Raw genomic sequence first — 23,843 nt, 5'->3', positions numbered from 1 at the left:
ATTTACAATAACTCTGACCCCTTTGGTTTGTTGTTTTTATTCCGCATTCCAGGTCGTGGCTTATCACTACTGCCAGGCAGACAACACCTACACTTGCCTCGTTCCGGAGTTTGTACATAGCATTGCTGCCCTGCTGTGCAGAGCCCACCAGCTGAGCACGTACCGAGAGCTGCTGCTGAAAGAACCCCACCTCCAGAGCATGCTCAGCCTGCGCTCCTGCGTCCAGGACCCCATGGCTGCTTTCCGGAGAGGGGTCCTGGAGCCACTAGCCAGCCTTCGCAAAGGTGGGCTGTAACTGTACAGCAATGTCTCGGTTGCACTGTTTTGTCCATTGTTTTGAATGTTGACATGGCACTGTATAAATAGCCTTCCTTCCTGCACTAATTACAGTGGTGTTAAACATGAGTGTTCGTGTACTCATGCAGAACGCAAGATTCCAGAGGACGACCACATCATCTTGATTGATGGGCTGAACGAGGCCGAGTTCCACAAGCCTGATTATGGAGACACCATCGCGTCCTTCATCACAAAGATCATTGCCAAGTTCCCCCCCTGGCTTAAACTGGTGGTCACTGTCCGGATTAATTTACTGGTGAGGAAGATGGAAAATCTTACTCAGGCTATAACACACCTGTGTGTGGTGTTTGAAATATTCATGAGGTGTGACACAGCAGATGATTGGCATTTGGAAATTTGAAAGGCTGATTTTCCTCGACCGAGATTTGCGAGTGACCCGAGAAGTCTATATATACCCACAGGAACATATAGGAATATATATATATATCTTTTGTATTAACATTCAGTTTGGGCTCATATTTGCTTTATGATGAGAATTTTCAGCTAAATGACTATTGTGTAATTTTCTATAAACTAGATGTACCGTCATTACTCACCAGGGTGATTTCACAGTGTCGAATTATTTCTTGAGGAAGTATCATCTGACTGCACACAGTTTAATTTCCTTAACCGTATTTGGTGGAAGTGAAGAAGTTTGGTTTTAATTAAAGTTAGGACAGTTTGTTCCATGAATGTCAATACTCACCAGTATGTAAATATTTAATCATCATGTGCATGTTTTAAAATTTTAGCAGCCAACAGAAGTCCTAACCAGTCTGTAACTGTAGCACCATATTTTGTCTCCATCCATATGTTACTGTCAAATATATTTTTCAGGCCAGCACTCTTCGCCAAAATAGCCAACCAATCACTGATGTGTTGCACCGCTTCCGTCACCTCAGAGATTAGTGCCAGTGCTTTTCAGCGACTGGGGGCCTGTGTGAAAACACATATTTGTTCACATATTTGGTCTGTTTGCTGTCCTCTGTCATGATGAGGAATAGAGACGTCTTATCTCGCTAAGGCGATACCTCTCGAGCCCCAGACAGGCAGAGGATTGGAGGATTAAGGTGCATTGATTTCTCCAACCTCCAGGACATAGATTGAAATGTGAGCTGTGACCACAACCGCCCCTCTCCCCCCACCTCTTGGTGGAGCCACCCTGTGGTTACATTCAAAGTGCTTCTGCACCGTCAGACCTTTTCATCACCATGGACGTATTGATATTTTCTATTATACATCTAATGCCTTAAGAAGATCGTGCTCGACGGAAGTGCAGCAGCTTTCTGGGAATTCTCCGGCTCACGTGCAACTTTCTGTCTAACGTTGCTATTTCTCTTTTACAGGAGATCACCAGCCTCCTGCCCTTTGAGAAGATCTCCCTGGATGACTTCTCTGACAACAAGGAGATTAGCAACGACCTCAATGCCTATATTCAGTATCGGATAAACAGCAGCAAGGAAATCATGAGTAATATCAGCCTGAATGGCAAAGCTGATCCTGTCACCGTCGGGAAGCTCAGTAGCCACCTGATCTCACGCAGCCAGGGCTCCTACCTGTACCTGAAGCTCACCCTGGATCTGTTTGAAAGAGGCCACCTGGTGATCAAGAGCGCCAGCTACAAAGTGGTGCCCGTCTCTCTGGCAGAGCTCTACCAGTTGCAGTGCAACATGAAGTTTATGACTAATTCAGCCTTCGAGCGCTCTCTGCCCATCCTCAATGTGGCACTTGCCTCTCTGCACCCCTTGACTGACGAGCAGGTGTTCCAGGCCCTCAACGCGGGCTCCACCCACGGAGAGCTGCCATGGGATGACTTCCAGCAGCGCATGGAGTTGCTCTCGTGCTTCCTCATTAAGCGTCGGGATAAAACACGCATGTTTTGCCACCCTTCCTTCAGAGAGTGGCTGGTGTGGAGAGCTGATGGGGAGAGTACTGACTTCCTCTGTGATTCCAGGTCAGTGTTTCACATTGTCAACAGATGCAGCAACTTGTGAAATGCAGGCTGCGATTATGGGCCTGACAAGCCTGTATCTCATCTTTAAAATAGTGTTGCAAAGCAACATGATTACAGCCAGATGGTCTGTAAGTCATTATGATAATTATATGGCTGAAGTCAGCTATACAAAACACATTTTTGTGAAAATGTCCTCAGTGATTTTCATATGTACAGTCTCAGAGTGCTGCTGTTAAAATCCAAATTAGCTACTTAATATCTGTAGCTGTATATAATTATGACCATTTCTTCCATTATGCTGATGAGAAGGTCTGTTCAGACAGTCTGTCGAGCATTATAATCAATATAGATAGCAGGGCATACAGATAAGCGAGAGACAAGCACAGGTTTTCTTCCAGGTTTTTCTTGTAACCATAGCAACCCGCTATCGGAGAGGTTGTAGCTAATTTATCACCTCACAGGTAGTTTTCTTGCCTGCATACAAATAATGTTACTGCAGAAATCATATGAAATACAAATGTCAATTATAAGCAGAAACTCCATCTTGCTGAAGCTCCAAAGGCTTTCATAGCACCGCTGAATTATAATTGTAAGCACCCCGACCACAGAAGCTTCAGTCATTCACACTTAATAAAATTGATGACGTTAATTCGGCTAGCATCGGCCGCCAGCCGCACCTCTGCTCACTCAGCAGTGTGTTGAAATGGACCAAATCTGAGCCTCATATTCTTGCTCATTCACAGTCTGCCAACGCTTATAAAGAGGCTTAGAGTCTGGCACGGAGGGCGTGCGTTCGGACAAAAAAAACCTGCCGCGCCGCCACCAGATCAGAGCGCTGTGCAGTCATGCACGTCCTTTTAATGAAGTTCTGCATTGGCGTCTTTAACACCAGAACGGCTGATTGAAGATGGCTGTTGGTGTCACTCAGTTGGGCATGACGCAGCATTTATTTAGGAACAGAAGAAGTGAATTCTCTGTGAAAGTACAAAGGTGCTTAGACAAAATGTGTCCTGATGAGCTGACTGTCACGTCAGGAACGTTCTTCATCAGCCTGATTGTTGCCTGAACTGACACACTGCTCATGCTCTTTGGATTCAGGACTGGACACGCTCTCATGGCTTTCATGCTGTCCCGCCAAGAGGGGAAACTTAACCGCCAGCAGACGATGGAACTGGGACATCACATCCTCAAAGCACACATCTTTAAGGTGCCGCTATGGAAGATATTCTTGGCTCTGAATCCATCTCTTTTAAGCTCCTTCTTTGTTAATTCATGGCTTTTTTTTTTGATTGGAGTTCACTGAGCCATGCAGTGTGAGCTCATTGTTTTCCACATTCTCCCATTGTGTGCGTGTGTGTCCATGTGTGTGTAGGGTCTGAGTAAGAAAACAGGTGTGTCATCCAGTGTGCTGCAGGCTTTGTGGATAAGTTGCAGCACTGATGGTCTCTCTGCAGCCTTGGCCTCCCTGAGGAACCTCTATACACCCAATGTCAAGGTAAAGAGTTTACCTAAACACGCACATCCTGCTGGATTTATGGTGCCATCTGACATCCAAAAGCATCCTCCCTGTGTGGTATTTCAATCAGACGTGGCAATTATGCTGTGAATTATTGTTCTGCTCCGTTGTTAACACAGATTTGATGGGATGAGTGTGAGCCCAAAGACAAACAGTGGAAACTAGCAAGAAAGGCAGCAGAGAATACTCTACACATGTGGATTATGGTTTAGCCATTAACCACATCCCCACCCCCATCTCGCTCCTTCTTCAAAAGCCGCGTTAGCCTGTCATATGTTCTAGTGCCTATTAAAATCAGCACATTTGCTTTAGTTAATATATTGCATCTTATCTGGTTCAGTCTAATTGTAGTGCTGCTGTTGCCATGGCAAAGGATACAAAGTCTGCTCAGAAATGGAACTAAAAGTTTGTGCGTCCTTTCTGCTGATTGCATCTGTCTTTATTCATCTTTACAAACCAAATGTTAGCTCAGTTATCTACATGGCCTGGGCATTTCTCTGCGGAGTGTTATTTTGTGTTCATTGCTCCTCTTCAGTGCCAGTCACACTTTGTGTGTGTTTGATCTCGGTTGTGATAAACCCATCTATAAACCCAGAACATTGCATAATCCTCACTGATATAAAATTAGTGAAGCAGTAAACAGAATACACGGTAGATGACCACCGTTTCTGTATCAGACAGCAGCCCACATTCCTATTCCCATATACAAAGGAAACGGGGAGGTCTGCATCCATGACATATGTCACTGAAAGAATAAAATGAGAACGATGGGTTCAAAGGTCAACCTGTGACTGTAGCTGAATCAGTCGTTCTTGACTTTATTCCATTATAAGTAGAAACAGTGAGCAGCCATTGTTTGCCTTTCGCTGCACTGCTATATTGATAATTGATGTTAGTTATTCTTCGTCTCAGTATTTGCTTGTTGTCTCTTAAGCCCTGTCATGCTCAAGCGTAGCATTCTTCAGAGCGATGTATAACTGAGCGACTTCGTCCTGTTCCTGTGGGAAAAACTGAAGAACCACTGGTGGCTAATTTACTGCAACGGCCAATTTAATTTCCTGTTTTCAGACACTTATTTGGTCTGTTTGACTCAGCTGTATGATTGATTTCCTCATCATGAAAGCTTAATAATGGTTTTCAGCAGAAGGCGACCACTTCATTTGGTGTCTGACCTTCTCCAGATGAGGCTGAAGAAATATAGGTTCCTGCTTTAAAGGACAAGGAGTTCCAGAGTTAGACTGTGGTCCAAAACAACCTATCACTCTGGTGTGTTGTCCTGATGCTCTGCACTGTGCCTTTTGTTTTTGTCCCCAGGTGAGCCGTTTGCTGATGCTGGCCGGGGCCAACGTGAACTATCGCACAGAAGTCCTCAACAATGCCCCAGTGCTCTGTGTCCAGTGCCACCTCGGCCACCAGGAAATCGCCTCGCTCCTTCTGGAGTTTGGGGCCAGCGTAGACGTGGTGTCTGAGAACGGCATGAGTCCCCTCTGCTTCGCAGCGGCTGCGGGACACTTGGGATTGGTCGTGCTGCTCTGCAAGCGCGGGGCCAAGGTGAGAAGATGACAGGCGGACTTCGAGAGTCACATGGTGTATTGACATCCGCACCCACTTTTCATATTCTGCTGTATTGTTATCAGGTCGATCAGACAGATAAGAGCGGACAATCTGCGCTGGTCCACGCTGCTCTCAGAGGACATCTCGACATTATTCAGTACCTGCTGCAGCTGGAGTGGAGCTCTGAGGGGCAGCAGCAGGACTGTGCTCTGAAGAACAAGGCTCTGCAGCAGGCTTTCATCGCAGCCTCCAGCATGGGGCACACACAGGTCTGAATTACACCCACACACACTCTTTACCTGCTTCCTGATTAAACCTGCAAGAAAAACTGTGACAGCTTGATAAAGGTCATTGTTATTCTGGATTAATTGCGAGGCAGGCCCACCGTTTGCTTTGGCTTCCATGGTAGATTTTGAAAAAGATCTCTTCAGACTAAAGGAACTGAGCCAATATAAGATGTCAGCCTTGATGTAGTTGTAGCTCCTGGTCTGAGTCTGAGGATCCACCTGATTGGACTGAACTCAGAAAACTATCACTACTGTCAAGTGCTTTTTTATTACTGGCTCAAGCTGTGTTGTTATTCTTCTATGAAGTATTTTTCATTTGATGTCCTGTGCAGAAGCAGCATGCCATTAATCTGTGTTCCTCTTCTGGCAGGTTGTGAGGGACTTGCTGGCATTGACTAATGAGCACACTGTGCAAATTGATAGCCACGACACTCTGTGGGGAGAGACAGGTAGGTTTTCTAACCAATCCTTTGCATTACATAAGCCACTAATATTACCTCACCATTTTAGTATTCCGGACCACACTGCCATAATTGCCCGCTGCAGTGGAAGTCATCTTGTCTCTGGGTTGCTCGTCCCAGCACATTTTATGGCTATTGCAGATTTGTGGTCTTCTGGGTTTCCGCATAGTTTGGTTAACATAACTTTTGCTTTGAACGCTGATTTTCCAGCTTGCCGCCATATTTAAGCTGCCGCATGTCTTCTGAAGCTACACCACCATATGTTGCAAACATCGACGGTCACATGTGTGTTGTGTGATTAATTTTAAATTGGAAGGGCAGCTTTTTTTTTTAGCCATTGTAGTTCAGATGTGAGGACCTGGAATCTTGTATTAAGGCTGTGATCTGTGTTCTCATCAAAAGATGTCCCCAAATCTTACACACTAAACCTTTAAAAGACTATAACTCAGAATAGGTGTAATTTATTCAACTGTTTGACAACAAAGAGAACATTTTGACTGCTCCACTCTTAATGCTAACATTAGCATGTACGTCACAGATCAGGTCGCGCTGCCACCTGATGGCCAAAGTTGATACAAATTTAAACGGAACGTTGACTTTCAGAACTGTGTTGATTCTGCAAAATATTGTTGGGCTGTCTTTATCAGAATGTACCAGTGGGATTGCCTTGTTGTTCTGAAGTCAGTTTAAATACTTTGAGACTTCGTTTATTGACATTTCAGTGCATCTTAAATATAGAAAAGAATGACGTTTAAACCCATTCTCTAAATTGTCAGGCAGGCAGAGGTAGTCGGTGCTTTCAAAGGTTTCTCTCAGCCTTTTAGTCCTCAGAGTCTTCAAACAGAGCTAAAAATTGTTCCAATGACTCCCTCTTTTATGTGGCAACTCTGTTTGATACCAGAATAGATTAAAAATCTATCAGTTTCGCCTGTGTGTCAGTAGTCACTTGAAAACCAGCAGGATTTAGTGCGTTTGGCTGGAATGTAGGTCAGTCTATTAGCAAAGACTCGGATCCTGGGCCTTTAACTGCTGCCCAGATCCCACTAAATGACTGCAGGTCGAGACTTTATTGGAGTCCTGGGACAAAGAGTTATTCTTTATCTCGCCGCTTTCCTGTTTCCACCGATGAAAAGTCTTGTCTTCTGGGTGAGGGGGAAAAAACCTCATGACTGGAGCTGCGTGTGTGTCCTAAGCTTGACACACGGCCTCCCTCCACCATTAGCTGCAGCATTTACCCTCCAGCCAACCTAATGGATGTTAAAATGCCATCAGCACCCTCTTGAAAGAGCCTTAGAAGTCCTGAAAAATCAAACCACGCTTGGCATCGGAAGAGCTCTGGGTAACGAGGGCACCTCTGACCCGCGCCAAAGTGCATCCAGACGTCTCTCAACACACCTGGCAGTCATTTAAACCTGAGACGCATCTGCATGCAGGCCAAATAGCTCTGCAGTAAACACAATTATGGCCAGAGCTGATGGTCTATCACAGTGTGTTAACAAAAAATGACTACACTTGTGCGCACGCGGTGCAGACAACTAAAATCATTTACACTGAGCTGATTTGCCTCAAATCCCTTTTCCGCCATTCAGCGGTGAAAATTAATAGTCGGACCAGGTAGCAGCCTGCAGCCTGAACACACACTGCTGCCTCTGGAAACTGATAACAAGCAATCTGTGCTTTTACTTCACATTTACATTTCAGCGGGATATTGTTTCTCTATGTTAATGGCTCAGCCGCCCCATTTGTTTGGACAGAAGCAGATTGGATTATACATCTGTGAAAGGCTCATCTTTTAACATCGCCTCTTGTGATGCAGAAATCTTCTCTCTTGTGCAGAAAAAGGTAATTTCACAGCAGTGAATGGCTGCCATTGTTGTGAATTCGCAGCAGCAGCTCGGGCTCAAAGCAAAGACGACCCCAGAGATTTGGTGCTGCGGTGGCATCAGCTTTTGTAAATATGTATTTTTCCTTCTCCACACTGGTGAAAACATGGCTGCAGGTTTCATGTCTCAGGGTTGTTCATCTGCCTCCAAGTTAAATATTCAGGCTTTGAGGTTGCTGCAGATGCTTTTGTCAGGATTTACTTTGGCCTTTCTGATAAAGCTTTTTTTTTTTTTTGCAAATGACATTTAATTAGTGAGTAAAATGTAAGCGAATTGTTGCGTTGATTTGTGGGTAAAAATCTGCTTAAGCAGAGCAAATATAAGGACAAACGCAATCATTTCAAAGCAAGGAGAGAGGGGAGCTTCTGGATTTGAGAGCATTAAGTTTTGTCTGAATAAACTGCCACAACTGCTGGTGCTGGTGGTGCATCTCAGGCTCTCCAGTGATGGGCCGATGGCTGACATTTTTGTGTTTTCCCCCTTATATTTTGTTTTTATGAGACATTGGCTCAAAGTGCACGCCTCAGCAAGCTGTTACGGCCGCGGTGTAAGTGCAGCAACAAGCTGGAACAAAGTAAAGCCCTGCAGACTTTATTTATAACGAATCACCAGAAACCACCTGACACCACCTCACATTTAGACTTTAATATAGGATGCGTGTGTGTTGAGCAGATGGTGGGATGACTCTTGATTACTCTGCATCCTTATGGATGATGTCAGATGTCGGGCTTTGGCAGCACTTTTCCTGCTCGGTAGGAGGGAGAGTTGTTCTGATTTTAAAAGAAAGAGGGACCAGTATGACTGTTAACAGAGACGTGCTGATGCGCTACAGTAGATGTGAGAGGCCCAGGCTCGAACCCGATGACTTAATGAGCATCACATAAGTGCCTCTCTCTCTAAACTCAATAATCAGCAACCATTAGCCTGTGTTTTACTGCTCATACTCGCTGCCAGTGCAAACTAATTATCGCCGGGCTTTTAATTGTCCGCATGCAGATGGACTATTAAGGAGCGCCTGTTGTTCACCAGCAGCGTCATTCATCGTTCACTGCCTCCGTTCTCCTCAGCAGCGCCAGCAGCAGTACCTTCACCTCCACCCAACGCTCAGTGAAGCTGTCTCGCCCCCCCCCTCCTCACAGCATTGTTTGTCCGCCTCTCTTTTCCGCAGCCTTGACGGCGGCGGCGGGCCGCGGGAAGATGGAAGTGTGCAATTTCCTGTTGGAGCAGGGCGCGGTGGTGCAGCAGGTCAACCGGCGGGGGGTCTCTCCTTTGTTCTGTTCCATCAGACAGGGGCACTGGCAGGTGAGCCGTCTCATGGGTGTTTCGCAGCCCCGTCCCACACCTTTGCTGACAGTGTCTTCACGGTGTCCAGCTCAATGAGCTAATGGGCGTTTTGGGCGACCTCTTCACAAGCGAATGTTTTCGGCCTGGTTTTCAGATTGCAGAGCAGCTGCTGCAGCAGGGAGCTGATATTAATGTGAGCGACAAGCAGGGCAGGACCCTGCTGATGGTGGCCGCCTGTGAGGGTCACCTCAGTACTGTGGAGTTTCTGCTCTCCAAAGGTGAGCTCCAGAACAACCCCCATCAATCCAGTCCTAGAATACATTAAAAACGGGTCAATACTCATTAACCATCAGGCGCACGTGTGAATCAGTCCTTTATTGTGTCTCAAAGGCGCCTCTCTGACTTCGATGGACAAGGAGGGGCTGACTCCCCTGAGCTGGGCCTGCTTGAAAGGACACAAGAACGTTGTGCAGTTTCTGGTGGAGAAAGGTGCGGTCATCGACCACACAGACAAAAACGGACGGACGCCGCTGGACCTGGCCGCCTTCTATGGCGACGCGGAGATCGTGAGTCAACACAACAGCAAGGCCTTAATGCAGAGCATCCCCGCCTGATGATTGGACACACACGGCTGCGAGTTAGGCCAGAACTGGACACAGCAGCGTAGAGCTTTAGGCTGGTGTGTGTCTGCTGCAGGTCCAGTACTTGGTGGAGAGGGGAGCAGTGATCGAGCATGTGGACTACAGTGGGATGAGGCCTTTGGACAGGGCCATCGGCTGCCGCAACACCTCAGTGGTGGTCACCCTGCTGAAGAAAGGAGCCAAGCTAGGTGAATCTATTTTCCTTTATTATTATTACCTGCTGCTCACCTCTCTCTTTATCAGCCTGTATTTCAAACTACCACTGCTTCAACACTTCTAGAATTTGCATAAGAAGCCAGTTTTCCTGACTTCCTTTCACTCACTTCAGCGTCTGCGTGTCTCTGTGTGTCCTGTCCTTCTCTCCCTCATGCTGCTTGGCTAATTTAAGAATGTGACTTATCACCTAAATGACATTCATGGAGCAATCTGGGTTTAGAGCTTATCTGCAGTGCACTGTAGCGTGTCTCGGGATAAAAAAAATCAGTAATGGGAAGAACCTTCTAAATTTCTTCTTCGGCACACTTAGCAGTTTGTATGCATTTAGTGCTGGAAAGTACGAGGCTGTTTCCAAGGTAGTAGCTCATAACTGTGTATCAGCATTTAGTCTCACTAAAAAAGCCTTTTCTTGCATGACCTCTTCTTATTCTCTCTGCCTTAACTTTTTTAACACTGCTTTCACTGCACAAAGGCTACAGAACGTCGCCTTACGATCGATCAGGTACAATCTTTAGGTAACTTTACCTTGACCCATTTCCAGAGTATAGAGAGCTGCTGGTAGCAGCAGAAGCAGGAAATTCACACACGTGTTTTTCTTCTTCCTCTCAGGAAACGCTGCCTGGGCCATGGCTACCTCCAAGCCCGATATTTTGATCATTCTTCTGCAGAAGCTGATGGAAGAAGGAAACGTGCTTTACAAGGTATCAGTGTGTGTCATTAATGTCATGTACATGTGTGTGTTCAGCTCCGCTGACCAATGAGGCATGATTGATGAGCAAGTTTGGAGGCTGAAAGGCTAAATCGGGTGTTGACGTGCGTGCGTTCACGTGTGATTGATGAAGAGGGATTGTTTGGGCTGACAAGCTGCTTCTCTCCCCTGTTTCCTGTGTGTTTTCACTACATGTGTGCCCTCATTGTGTCCTCCAGAAAGGGAAGATGAAAGAGGCAGCTCAGAGGTATCAGTACGCCCTGAGGAAGTTTCCTCGAGAAAGCTTCGGAGATGACCTGAAGGCATTCAAGGATCTGAGGGTCTCGCTGTACCTGAATCTGTCCCGCTGTCGCAGAAAAACCAACGTAAGACTGCGTTGAGACTGTTGATTCCCTTATTTGTCAGCTTGTTTCTCATGTGCGACCGTTTAAAAGGGTTTTGTTGATTTGCATTTAATCACATCACATTCATTAAACAATGAATATACATTGAGCATAGCTATAAAGCCTCCTGGAGCATTTATGTGCATGAAAAGCTTGTTAATATTGAAATGGTAAACGGGAGCAGCTGGGGAGGGCAGCTACAGTCTGGGGACACTGGGCTCATTTTCCACAAATGCCCACGTGCAAAAAAAAAGAATCCTCGGATCGCGCATGTGGCGCTCATTCCGCTCGCTTAAATTGTGCCAAGCAGTCGTGTTTATCTTTAAATACTCTCAGAAAGATGGGTTTAACGGCTACTTGGGATTAATAAAGTTTGACAGCACTGAGGAAACACGGTGGCCTTGTTTTCTGTTTTTAGCTAAGCAGACTAAAAGCTCACAAGTTTATTATTCTTGGGTCATCATTTGTCAGAAGGGTCTCACAGATGAGAAGAGAGGGCTCATGTGAGGAAAGATCACGGCCACAGACATTTTCACTCGCCCCTGGCGTGTCCCAACACAAGTGTTTGACTAGTGTGACTGTTGTTGTAGGATTTTGGAATGGCTGAAGAGTTTGCATCCAAAGCACTGGAGCTGAAGCCCAAATCCTACGAGGCCTACTACGCTCGCGCTCGAGCTAAAAGAAGCAGCAGGTAAGCTCCTGAGCACCGGCCGCTGCCGTGGCTCTTCCTGTTGGAATCCGGGTCTGCTGACGTCTCGTTTCTTCCTCTACAGGCAGTTTGCTGCAGCCATGGCTGACCTGCACGAAGCGGCCAAACTCTGCCCCAATAACCGAGAGATCCGTCGTTTGCTGGCCCGAGTGGAGGACGAGTGCAAACAGATGCAGCGCGTGCAGTGTAAAGGAGGCTTCGCCGGGGCCGCCGCCGCTTCTTTCCAGGCGTCGGGAGGCCACGATTCTGACCAGGAGCAGGAGGACGGTGAGAGGGACCCTTTAGAGCACAGCCTGTCCAGGAGTTTGGAAGCACAGAGAGACATCCTGGAGGAGGAGGAGGAGGAGGAAGAGGAGGAGGAGGAGGACGTCTCGCTGCATGAGAGGACAAATGAGGCCTGCTGCTCACAGAGCAGTTACTCCTACAACAGGGTCTTGCCTTCTGAGCCCATCAACAGTTTAGGTCATCAGAGCGCCAGCTCGCCCCCAGGCCCCAGCAGGCCTCCCCCTCACCGCTACCCCCGTGAGCACCGAGAGGCACCTCCCCAGCAGGGTCTGGTCCTGCAGCCCACCAGGCAGGCCCAGATAGTGAAGACTAACCAACACATGAGCGTGATGCAGGCTGGAGGAGGTCCCGTGGGGAGCCGCATGCCAGGATCCAAGTCCCAGTACGCCCCCTCCAGCCCCTTACCCAGCCGACACATGTCCAGTATGCTCAAACCTGGACCAGGCATCGACATCAGCCTTCTGTCCCCCCCTGCTGACGAGCCCGTGTACGGGAACCGCATGCCAATAGCAAAGAGCTGTGAGAATGATGGCCTCCAGATCTCCCACTGCAGCAGCTCCAAGGTTCTGGGGCAGGACAGGCTGTCCGCCCAGTCCGCACCTTCTCTGGAGGGCGCGATCTGCTCGGGCCCGGGGCCGCAGGACAAGCACGCCGAGCCGGGAAAGGAAGCCGCGTGTGGGGGTGCAACAGGATGGCAGGGCGGCGGCGGCATGCGCGTGTCCAGCTCCACCAGCAGCCTGGCCTCCAGCAGCAGCCTGTCGGACAGCGGCAAGCTGGGACCGGACGTCCGCAGCAAACTGTCCGACAAGACGAAGCACGGCCAGCAGCCCGGCGCCGCCGCAGAGTACAAGCCCAGACCGTTCATGGGCATCACTGACAAGAAGGCACGCTTTCATCAGCAGCAGCAGCAGCAGCAGCAGCAGCAGCACCCGGGCGGCCGGGGCCGGCTCAACCACTCCTCTGACCTGCTGCCCGGCGAATACGAGCTGCCTTACGCCAAACCTGCGAGCACTTACCAGGAGCAACACAAACCTCCCACAGCTCAGGGCGCCATGGCCATGAGCAGCATTCAGAACGGCATGCACGCCAAGGAGTTCACGGAGAAATTCTGCCAGGCCGCCAGCTGTTACAAAGAGTCCAAGCCGGCGCTGGCCATGACGCACGCGTTCATGGACGGTAAAGCCAAGCAGCCCGCTTTAACCCGAGATAATTCCGCCATTCACGTGACTTCGATGAAACCAAAGCGATCGTTTATAGAGTCCAACGTGTAGTTCGTTTGACCGGGCGTACAGTTCATTAACCACACTAGAGGGAGGAAGAGCGTCCAGCGGTTCAAATCCCACGCCTAGAAGAGTAACAGCGATCCATGTCAGTGTACCAGCAGCGTGTTTGTGTAGATCCAGACTCATGACAGTGTTGTGCTGGCTCAGATTTTCCTGCTCTCTTGTGTTTCTGTTACACGGCGACATGTCCACAATGGGGGACATTGCACTGAAGGGAGGATCTGGACACGCTCCTCAGCAACCAAACGGCGACAGAAAGCACTTTAACCACACTTAGGTCGCACAAGTGCTCCGACAACGCGCCGGGTTCCAGGAAAATGGAGGAGTTCTGAGGTGTGTTCGGTCTCTGCTGCTGCGGCAGGCGGGGGAGGGGAGGGGAGGGGAGGGGAGGGGCAGGAGGTGGTAGATCCTCACGTTGTGTATATTCTTTAAAAACCTTTTCCTTCTGTTCAGCGAAGGTCCGTGTTAAATATGTCGACAGGTTCATACTTGTGTCATTTGAGTTTTATGCAAAATGTTCTAATGGTGTTTAAAAAAAAACATTTGTTAAATGTGTTTGTACATTCTATAAATCACCATTAACATCAAAATGAACGCCTTTATGTATCTGCTTCCTGTTGCTGTCCAGTTTAATTTATTTACAGCGCCAATGGCTTGGTTAATTGTAAAAGCAATATATTTTATATAGTTATTTTTGCACAGCTACTAAGACATTTTATGATTCTCAGTAATGTTGAGTTTAAGCGCGCTACAATTGCAGATTTCTAAGAGCTAAAGCGGCCTCGGCTCTGTTTCAACATGTCCGTAAAAAAGTTGTCGCCGTGTTTCTTCAGTATTGTGAGCTTTATTAGCCGTGATCACAGACTGTAATAGAACATTACTGCCATAGCCACGATGGAAGAGAGAAATAAAGACCCCACTGACGGAGCAAAAACTCTCTGCTGTTTTCTTGTAAAAAGAGGATATTTGAAATCATTTCCCCTGAAGCAGATGTTTGGTTGGAGTCGGCGGTGACACTCCGAGTGTTTAGACGAGCTGCAGCCGGCGTGGCCTCAAATGGAGACGGCAGCAGAGTGTTAGCGTTAGCGCCGCGGTGAGGTAAGGAGTGTTTACGTTGATGATTGGCACAGCTGACTAACGACTTTAAACCTCGGTGATGTTCGAGGATCCGGATGTCTACTGGCTCGACTTCCATCGCGACATTGCCATCTTCAGGGATCTGTTGGGGGTGAGAATCGTGGTCTGGAGGGGCAGGTTGGTCATGGGGCTGCTTCTGTTCTTCCCCCTGAGCCAGCTCTCGATGGAGTCTCGCTCATAGGAGTACCCATCTGCGGAGCGGACGCCTCGTAAACACCCAAGACGGCGGCAGATCATCAAACACAAGCTCATTTCATGGTCCCACCTGCAGCGATGACGGGGTCCTTCATCATCTCTCTGGTGATCGGGCACAGGAACTCATCAGGGGGCCCTGATCCGCTCTCCTCTGCCTTCAGGGCCTCGATTTTCCTCATGAGACGGCAGCGAAGTCCCACCGACTCTGAGAGACAAACACACCCCCGCTTGTAAATGCACACAAATGATCCTTTAGCAGAAACATAACTGGATCTGTGGGGGTCAGAGGTCACCCCAGAGAGAGATTTCAACACCGATCATTGACATCAAATCTCTCTCTTCCATGGATTCCCAGTCGCGACCCAGTTTACCTGTGGAATGTTCCAGCACGGGTCAGTTTCCATAATGAAATCCACATCAAGACACTGAATCGGTGAAGCTTCCGGGGTAAACGCTTTGCATTTGTCTTGTTCTTCTAACAGGACAGGAAGTATGGAGGGATGGAGAAAAGCCTTCAGGGACGAACAGGAAAATCCTGCATCCTCGTCTGGACTGTGGCGGACGTCTGCTGCCGCGATCACGAAGGCTTCTGGTGCTCTGGGGAACCAGTATGAGGTAACGTTCTCCCTCTGTGGAGCACGCTGAAGCCATTATGAGTCCCGATTCGGCCAATAAAGCGCACGGAGCTGCTGAGGGCTTTCGTGTCTCCGCGAGCGTCCAGGGGTCATCGGACCCGACCCGTCCTCCTCACATTGATAATTCAATGAGACTGGGCGGTGCACCTACAGAACGAGGTCGAGAGGATTTTTTTTTTCTCTCGCCTTCAACTCAGATTCATGAATAATCCATAAAGACGAGTTTGAGTTCGGGAGTCCGTTTCTGGCCTCCATGTGTGCTACTGGGAAGGACAGCTGTCCAGACTGGGAGGTTCTGATGTCCATAACTGATGGAGCCGATCACTGTCCATGACTCCAGGAGGTGTGCAGCATCCACGCAGGGCCGATGCCTGATGACGTCATCCAGGCCATCACGTACCCGTGGGTGCGGGAGACAACGTGTTAATGCATGAAACATTTAGTCTGTTTCCATTGCAACAATTTTGCTCCAGCTTCAAGTACTTCAAGAGTAAATGTAGGGAGCACTTGAGGAGCTGCTCTGTCGTGCTTTGTTGTACTTTTACTGCATCGACTTTGCGTATTTTAGAACTTCCGTTACTTTTCAGGGCACGAGCCTAAGGGAGGGTTACTGTGGGGTAATCTTGGTAGTGTCTTCACTCTGCTTTGGGATTGTATAAGCATCAATGCTGCGGCCTCTATTTCATAAACTACTTCATTTGAAGATTTTTCCTTTTAAAGTAGCTTACGTCATGCTTTTCCGCTGAAGTCGGCAGTTTGTGCTTCAGGATCGACCCTGGAATCCCCACAAAGGGAACATTAAATCCCAGCGTCCCAGTGAGCGTGAGCTGCGCGCTAACGTTCGTGACTGCGTTCTGTGTTCCCGGCCTCACCAATTCCCAGCTCTGCGGCCGTGTCCTTGTTGAGCCGGCTGAGCTCCGCTCCGTCGATGTTGTTGTTTGTGAAGGTGCCCACGAGATCCTGCAGCCCTTCCTGGCGGAGCCAGGCCTGCACGTCCTCCTCCGACCAATCAGAGAAGAGCCTCCTGGAATAACCCGGCAGCTTCCTTTCTGCAAAACAATAGACTGGAAATGTGGAAGTGACCAAACGTATCTGCTACAGGAGAGGACACACTCGTCCAGCATGTGTGATCCTTACCGCACACACACTTGACCTAAAAAAACCAAAATGATGGAGTGTTGCGAAACTGTGCCGACACGCAGCTCATCAAGCTTCCCATGACTCCCCGGGAGCGTGCGGCCATCATTTATCACGCTGTGCTGAAACAAACCCGCCCAGCCCTTTTAATGACACCTCACGGCGGCCTCCTGGTTCCCATCAGCCACCATTAGACATGAAAAATGACCCAGACAACAACACTACTCCTCCACCACCAGCACCGCTTCTTCTCTCCTCCATTAAAGTGATGCCAAAATGCCCGATTAAGCATGCAGAAATGTCCTTTATATGTTTAGCTTGGTGCTAACGGCATGGCTCATTATAACAAGGATGACAAAACTAACAGGAAATGCGCCCCCCCCCCACCCCTCATGTCATGTGACCAGTGTGCAGGACAGCAATGCCAGTAACGCCACCTCCCCCCTGCAGGCTGATAGACTGTGGAGTCTCTCAGTCTAGCGGGCTGAGTCATGCACGACTCTGCCAAAAGCTCGAGAAGTTTCCTCTGCACTGGGAAAGCTCAGACGGTAGCGTTTAATTAGTTGGACAGAAGCACATATGAGGTCGTCTATGTCATCTTCAGCGCCGACGGAAGTCGGAGTCTGGAAAGGGGGCAACAGGTGGCAGAGGTGTGCACGGGTGCAACTTTCCAGTAGCATCTGTCACTGTTGAGTTGCTACACAAACGCCTTTACAGCTAACAGACGCTAGAAGGCCTTTGAGCAAGCAGCAGTGAGAGGAAAAAGCTCCTTTTAACAGGAAGAAACCCTGACAAGGCTCAGGGAGGGACCCTTCTGACGGCAGCAACAGGACAGGTGGGATGTTGGGATTTTGTGGTTTAGCATGCTACACCTGCTAATAACCGCTGTACATGATTTAGCATTAGGGCTCAGGGAATTCTCTGCTGCTTTCCAAGTGTTTAGCATTTTCCTTTGACTCCAGATGGGATGAGAACATCTTCACCAGATTTCACGACAGCTCCCGGCCTCCAGACCACCGCTGTCACCCCCAGATTCATCTACCACCAGTAGAAACTGCAGAGCCAACATTCCCTGACCTATTTTTAACAGTTCAGCAGAAGCAAATGAGCTTGGAAAGTTTGAGCCAGACTCATTATCAGTTTGAAGCTTTTGGTGAGATTTTCCCGGCTTTACAGGCGATTTTCTTCTTCTTTTGCCTGCACCCAGCACAGACAAAAACTGAAAAGAGGCCCCGCATCACACGCTAAAGCAAAAAAGCAATGTCTCAAGCGGAGGAAGAAGAAAGAGCTCTCAGACATGGGATGATAAAAACACATGTGGAGCGACATCTAGAGCAGTTACATTCAAACGAGACCTCAAAGAGCAACAGCCACGGATCATTTCCAAGGCTGGAGGATGAATTTATTTACCTTGGCACGCCGCCTGTCTCAATTCAGCCTCTGCAGATAAAACAATAAAGGGAATGTTCTTAATATAGGAAAGAAAGATGATGGATTTTTCTTTAAAAAAAAGGAAATAAATGTATGCGAATCACCATAGGGCCAATTTTACTGACACAGACTTTGCTTTGACAACCTGCCTCATGTCAGAAGAACATTTTACTCTTTCAGATGTTTCTCTTTATTGAGGTGATGCAACAGCAGCTGTCTGGAGCTGCTTCCCTGCGGCACCAGTCAACAGTCCCAGTTCCACCACCAGCGCCCAGTCTCTCACTGCTCGTGCACAAACCCTTCTGGGCTTCTTACCGGGCGAGCTGGCCACGTCTCCGATTCTCCACACTTTCACGCTTCTGTCCATGGAGCCAGTGGCCACCCAGGGCATGATGGGAGACAGAGCCACCGTGGTCACGTACCTGCGGGAGGAGGAAGAGGAGCGGGCAGGTGAAGGGTGTGCACAGCAGGCTCGAACCAGCTGGGAGAGATAGCGGTCAGACGGCTGGTCTCAGATCAGCCCGTCTGAAATCCTGTCAGGCACTTCAAAGCAACGCGCTGCTGCTTACCTGCGGCGCCGCTTCAGAGGAGACATATTGCATCACTGCACACAGTGTTTCTGGGCAACACTAATAAAGGGAGGGGAAAAATCCCCACGTTTTCATCTGCAGCCATTTTTTTCGGTGGTTGCCGTGGTGATCACGCAGCATCATTTACCTGTTGTGCTGTGTCAAGGTGTAGAGCAGGGTCCCCTGGCTCTGCAGACCAGAACACGCGTGTTTACCGTCTCTGGGCACGTTTATTATTTAACACATTTGCAGAAAGGTTTACGCTTCACTTACTGCATCATATATGGCAACGCTTTTATCCACCGACCTGGTGAATAATTCACAAGAATAAAAGCCTTAAAGCCGGAGTTTCGTTCAATAAAAACGTGAACATGAACTTTTGTGTAGATTTAAAGTCATTATAATGCAGAGATGTATCACCCCCTAGTGGCGGACTGAGAGAACAGCAGCATCCGTGTCAGCAACGTGTCAGTGCGTGCGTGCGTGCGTGCGTGCGTTACCCTGAGACGACCAGCTCTCCATCAGAGGAGAAGGCGCAAGACAAGACTGGAGCTGACTGGCTGGTGAGGGTGTGAAGCAGCTTCAAGGCACAAACTGAAGGTCAAAATACAAACACACACGTTCAGGGACGAGTCCACAAACACTCTTTCAGTATGAAGCGCTATAAGGTTAAAACAAAAAAGAACAGAAAACGCACTAAAACAGCGTTTTATGGGTCTGTGGGAGGTTCATTTGTCTTCCGTGCACACACGCGACGAGATGTGAGTCTGCTGTGTCTGTGTCAGAGGAAACAAATAAACTCTGACAAAAAGAAATAAAACTTCATCATATTGAACATGTTAATCACAGCGTTAAAAAAAAGATCAACCAAATGGAAAAAGCCACAGAAATGTTCTACCAGAGAAGCCCCAGCGTGGGGAGTAACAAGGTAAAGGAAACGACACATATTGTTTTGATGGAGACAAAAAATCAAGTTGCCATGGCAATGCTTCTGAGGACCTCATAGCACTGTGTGTTTACAACAGACATTCAGCCTGTAGTCTGGCTACACACCCTGTGAGGGAACATAAAAAACCCGATTCTACACAAACACACACACTGGCCTCTGCTGAATGTCATCAAATGATCCATTATTAATGGATGATTTATTCCTGACACTAATAAAATTCTTTCACTCTGCAGAGATTTGAAGGTTAATGCAGTGGCACTCTCTCTCTCTCCTCCTCTTTCTCTTCCCCCCACTCCCCCTCCCCCCCAGCCTACCGGATCCATCATGCTGGGGGAGGCTCCAGACTTTCACCCGGCTGTCCTGACCACAGGAGGCCAGACGAAACTCCACACAGCAGCCGTCTGCAGGAGGGAAAAACACGACACTTCCTGAACTTTTCAATCTGGAGACAAGAAATACAATACATACAAAGACAAATTGATTAAATAAAATTGCTAAAAACATGGACCTCGAGACTTCCCGCCTCTAATAGATAAAATGCATTAAGTTGTTTCAATAGAATTCTCATTGGAATGCTGATATAATCAACGATTAAATAAAATACGCCGTGTTACTGACATCTAGTGGCGAGAGTAAATACTGCATGGATTCTAAATTGAACTTACGGTGGCTCGTGTGGTACAAAATAGATGCATCTAAAGTCTAAATCCACAAGTTAGATTGAGTTGTTGACGTATTTACGAGCGTTGGACTCAAACACGTACTTTTCTAAGTGATACAGGTACACTAATACAGGGGAACCGTGAGAATATTTATATAAATAGCTGACAAGTGAACAAAAACATAACTTAGTAAACCAATTGTTATGAATGTATTATTTAAGTGTCATGCTCAAATACAGTAGGAGAGCTGTTACCCAGAAGTACGATGGCTGTAAAAGAATAAAATAGCTAAAATAGCTGCCCAGATCCACTGTCAACTGAGAACTCACCCACATTAAAAGTGCGTGCAAAGCTGAGGCAGGTGACCCCGAGGTCGTGGGCATCCTTCTGAGCGTGCAGAAGCTTCATGTCCGTGTCCCAGAGTTTGATGTCTCCGTGGGTGCAGCCGCTCACAAACATCTGGCTGCAGGGAGAAAAGCAGCAGGCCACCACGCTGGCCTCGCTGGCCGTGCTGCAGCTGGAAACAACCGAGCAGGAGCACAAGGAGTGAGGGAGGTGGGGAATTAATCAAGCCAGATTAAAGTGGCGTTTAAACCTTTACGTCAGCTCACAGTGGGGGACTCAACAGAATAAACAGATGTAATAACAGATTACTTATTTTAAAACGTTAATTATGTAATTTAGTGTGGCAGACAGTTGTTGGATCGTTAAACACTTAATTGCACACAGTATTATCCACTATAAATACATGCTGTCACAGTTTTAAACACCTGACTGCGGCTCCTAAACGCATATATGACTCTGCCGGACTAAAGGTCACCCTAAGCCCGACCCCGACCCTACCTGCGTAACGTCCTTGAGCAGAAGTCCCACAGGGCCACGGTGCCGTCGCAGGCTCCCGCCAGGAGGAGGGAGGAGTCCGGGGCCAGTGCGCACACTCGCAGCGGACTGCGGCCTGGGTGCTCCAGCGTGGCGGTCACCTCACCCGTCCCGGAGCTCCACACCACCACGGATCCGTCCGTGGAGCAGCTGAGCAGGTGGGCGCCACATGCGCTGAAGCAGCAGCAGTGCACCCCGTACCCGTGACCGGACAGCGGGGAGTAGGGGAGCTCCGAGAAGTCGTCGGTGTCGTAGACGCGGATGGTTTTGTCCCCGGAGGAGGTGGCCAGCAGAGAGGGAGAGAAGGCGCAGCAGCTCACCTCGTCTGCGTGACGGTGGAGGGTCGCAAGCAGCGACACCATGTTGGACCGGAGTTCCAAAACAAGAACCACGCTCAGATATACAAGAGCGACCTGACAGATGATCTGTTCCTTAAAAACATGAACCTTGGCCGACTGCTTCACACACTTCCGGTTTCAGCGCAATAAACTAATTTGAGCTACAGCTGTAAGTCACGTGACAGCTGTCACAGCACCGCAGAGACGCTTCGGAGCTGTTGTAAGAGGTTGTTGCTGGTGTCCTCATCATGTTTTAATCGTTTTCAGACTTTCACTGAGACACGTGGGGCAGCGTGATCCCCATGCCAGCCTGAAATAAATGAAAACTTGGACGCGTTTATCAATTAAATGTTGGTTTTACTTACTAGCATATTCTAACAATAAACCCTTTTCTTACAGCGCCTCCTAGTGGCCGTGGAAGGCTCAAAACATCTGCCTTCTGACCTTCCTTTTCTGTTTACAGCCTGAGCGTTTTCAAACCTATCAGCTGAGCTAGAGCCCAAAGGCAATGCATGCTGGGAGTTGTAGTACCTGGCTCAGAGCTCCGTCTACAGGTAATTGCTGCACCTGGATCTGACGTATTAACACACAGAGAAAATACATTTTTAATCTAAATTTTGAGAGATAATTAGGGGTGAGGAGAAGAGATAGAGTGGAGGCTGAGTTTATGGTTTCCATCTCCAGATCTTCTATTTCCACATACTCCAGAGCTGCTTTTTCTGATTTTCTGTGTTTCTCTTTTGTTGAGCCATTTCTGCTCACTAGCCTCCTCATTGTCCATCTTCTGCTGGACCTTGTCCTCCATTTCTCAGCAGACTGCAGAGCTCTGGCTCATCACAGCTCAGAGACCGTCTGCAGCTGCTTTCTGAAGCTCGCCTTCTGCTCATCGAACTGTCCCTGCATCCTGTCCTCCAGCTCTCGCTGGGATTCTTTCAGTTCCCCACAGAGTTGCTTCTGGAACCCGTCCTCTATCTGCTGCAGCGCTCTGTGGAAGATTGTGTCTTGCTCCTACAGTTTCTCCTGAGGTTGGTCTGCACAGCTTCAAGCTTGTCTGCTCTGCTTTAGAGCCACCGCTGCCCCGCTCAGCTGCTTCACTGCGTCAGCGTAAGTGATGGTTCACTGCTGCCTCTTCTTTATGGCGTCACTCAGCTGCTGCTTTTCCTCAGCAAGCTGCTCTTCCAGTTGGTTGATGTCGCTCGGATGTCGGCACTGAGTTCTGGAAAGGATTCATTTCCTGCTGAAGCTGCCCGAGCTCCTTCTCCATCCTCAGTCTGACGTCCATCTCAAACTGTGTAAACCGAAATGCTTTCAAGTGTGGAAAAGTAGTAAAGCAGAGTTGTTAGATTGAGCTGGAAAGAGCCATTTTGGTTGGAACACCAAGGTTACAGGGTAAATAACCTAATAACAGCCACTTTCAACCGATGATGTCATCAAATCATCTTCAAAAATGCACACAAAAGGCTCATCTTCATTTTACTTATTTGTCACCAGGGTTACGAGACCTTTAGAATTTTAATGACAGGATTGTTGCATTTGGAGTCTTTGAGTCCACTTGTTGCGAGAGTCTCATTTGAGTCTGCAGTTCTCACGATGAGTTTCACCCTGTAGCCGAACGGTTTGCTGCATGGGATAAATAAATAACCTAAAGGTGGGGGAAACCCATGGGAAACTGATTAGGAATGTCAATAAGCAGAAAGGTGGATAAATATTGACTTCTTATTTAGCCTCCATCACTGGAGGAGGTAAGTAACTGTGCTGTGGTTTCTTTCCAGTATTGGACAATTTGATCTTTTCTGACCGCTTCCATCTCTGGAATACCGGGAAAGAGAAGAGTCCCTTTTTCATGGCAGTGTGTCCAGTTTTATTGGCTGCATGTAGCATCTTCCTCCCCCATGTTGAGGGAGAAGAGCCTGTTTGAAGCAGGTACGTTTTTCTCACGGGGAAAAAGGTTTGTGGTAAAACTGGAAGCTGTTGTCCTGTTGACACAAAGGGCAGAGCCCGTTTACCTCCCACGTACATTAAACACAGTAAATCTTCTGTGTATTTTACATTTTAAATATCATGTAAAGAAAACCATACTGCTGTATTCACCTGTTGTGGTGACAAATAAAAATTTAAAAAAAATTATCCGTTGGCATTAAAAAGTGTCCAGTTTGAGGATTGATTCCGTGTTTGTATTTGTTTTTCCGTTAAAAATGTTTATTTGGGGGGGACAGAAAGGCAGTTTTATAACCCACCTTGGTTATATATATATAAACATGGTTGTGAGCTTTTCCAAAAATGCCCATAAAGGCAGAGGAAGTTAAATAAAAGTTAATAGATCAAAGAAAAATAGACTTTTTCCCATTTTCTAATTTAGGACACATCTCAAATGTGCCACCGCTTCAAAGATCACCCAAAGTTGCTGAAT

At 47.9% G+C, this 23,843-nt stretch overlaps 2 protein-coding genes across 13 annotated transcripts in view; one reads left to right on the top strand and one right to left on the bottom strand.

Annotated features, from left to right (window-relative positions):
• tanc1b (tetratricopeptide repeat, ankyrin repeat and coiled-coil containing 1b) overlaps positions 1-14,435 on the top strand; it is a 57,216-nt gene extending 42,781 nt beyond the window's left edge. For 3 of the 4 annotated variants that reach the window (XM_029841726.1, XM_011610335.2, XM_029841729.1), the window contains 16 exons: positions 53-284; positions 426-592; positions 1,683-2,290; positions 3,389-3,497; positions 3,663-3,785; positions 5,121-5,357; positions 5,444-5,629; positions 6,018-6,096; positions 9,160-9,293; positions 9,430-9,553; positions 9,666-9,841; positions 9,972-10,104; positions 10,742-10,833; positions 11,060-11,206; positions 11,815-11,915; positions 11,998-14,435. In XM_029841726.1, the coding sequence (XP_029697586.1) occupies positions 53-284; positions 426-592; positions 1,683-2,290; positions 3,389-3,497; positions 3,663-3,785; positions 5,121-5,357; positions 5,444-5,629; positions 6,018-6,096; positions 9,160-9,293; positions 9,430-9,553; positions 9,666-9,841; positions 9,972-10,104; positions 10,742-10,833; positions 11,060-11,206; positions 11,815-11,915; positions 11,998-13,489 (4,140 nt within the window). In that variant the 3' untranslated portion in view covers positions 13,490-14,435. The remainder of the gene's footprint in view (positions 1-52; positions 285-425; positions 593-1,682; positions 2,291-3,388; positions 3,498-3,662; positions 3,786-5,120; positions 5,358-5,443; positions 5,630-6,017; positions 6,097-9,159; positions 9,294-9,429; positions 9,554-9,665; positions 9,842-9,971; positions 10,105-10,741; positions 10,834-11,059; positions 11,207-11,814; positions 11,916-11,997) is intronic. The other variant, XM_029841719.1, reaches the window with a different exon arrangement.
• On the bottom strand, positions 9,458-23,726 carry LOC101078141 (WD repeat, SAM and U-box domain-containing protein 1-like). Of its 9 annotated transcripts, XR_003889568.1 has the most exons (13): positions 21,060-23,726; positions 20,546-20,733; positions 19,869-19,955; positions 19,106-19,199; positions 18,879-18,912; positions 18,754-18,794; positions 18,352-18,458; positions 18,016-18,045; positions 16,341-16,517; positions 16,197-16,243; positions 14,904-15,038; positions 10,658-10,803; positions 9,946-10,082 (listed from the first exon to the last, which is right to left on the bottom strand). XR_003889568.1 is itself a non-coding variant. In XM_011610339.2 (11 exons), the coding sequence occupies exons 1-11, from the start codon at positions 21,455-21,457 to the stop codon at positions 14,678-14,680; spliced, it is 1,443 nt and encodes a 480-aa protein (XP_011608641.2). In that variant the 5' UTR covers positions 21,458-23,726; the 3' UTR covers positions 14,326-14,677. The 9 variants fall into 9 exon arrangements, 2 of the variants coding, with proteins under 2 accessions (XP_011608641.2, XP_029697596.1); XR_003889562.1 differs by lacking the exons at positions 9,946-10,082; positions 16,197-16,243 and adding an exon at positions 9,458-9,586; XR_003889561.1 differs by lacking the exon at positions 16,197-16,243.
• Between the last annotated feature and the right edge of the window lie 117 nt (positions 23,727-23,843).

This window comes from Takifugu rubripes, chromosome 1 (genome assembly GCF_901000725.2).
Source record: "Takifugu rubripes chromosome 1, fTakRub1.2, whole genome shotgun sequence".
NCBI classification, from domain to species: domain Eukaryota; kingdom Metazoa; phylum Chordata; class Actinopteri; order Tetraodontiformes; family Tetraodontidae; genus Takifugu; species Takifugu rubripes.
The sequence above is the reverse complement of the archived record's forward strand: the minus strand, read 5'-3'. Positions and strand labels throughout refer to the sequence as shown.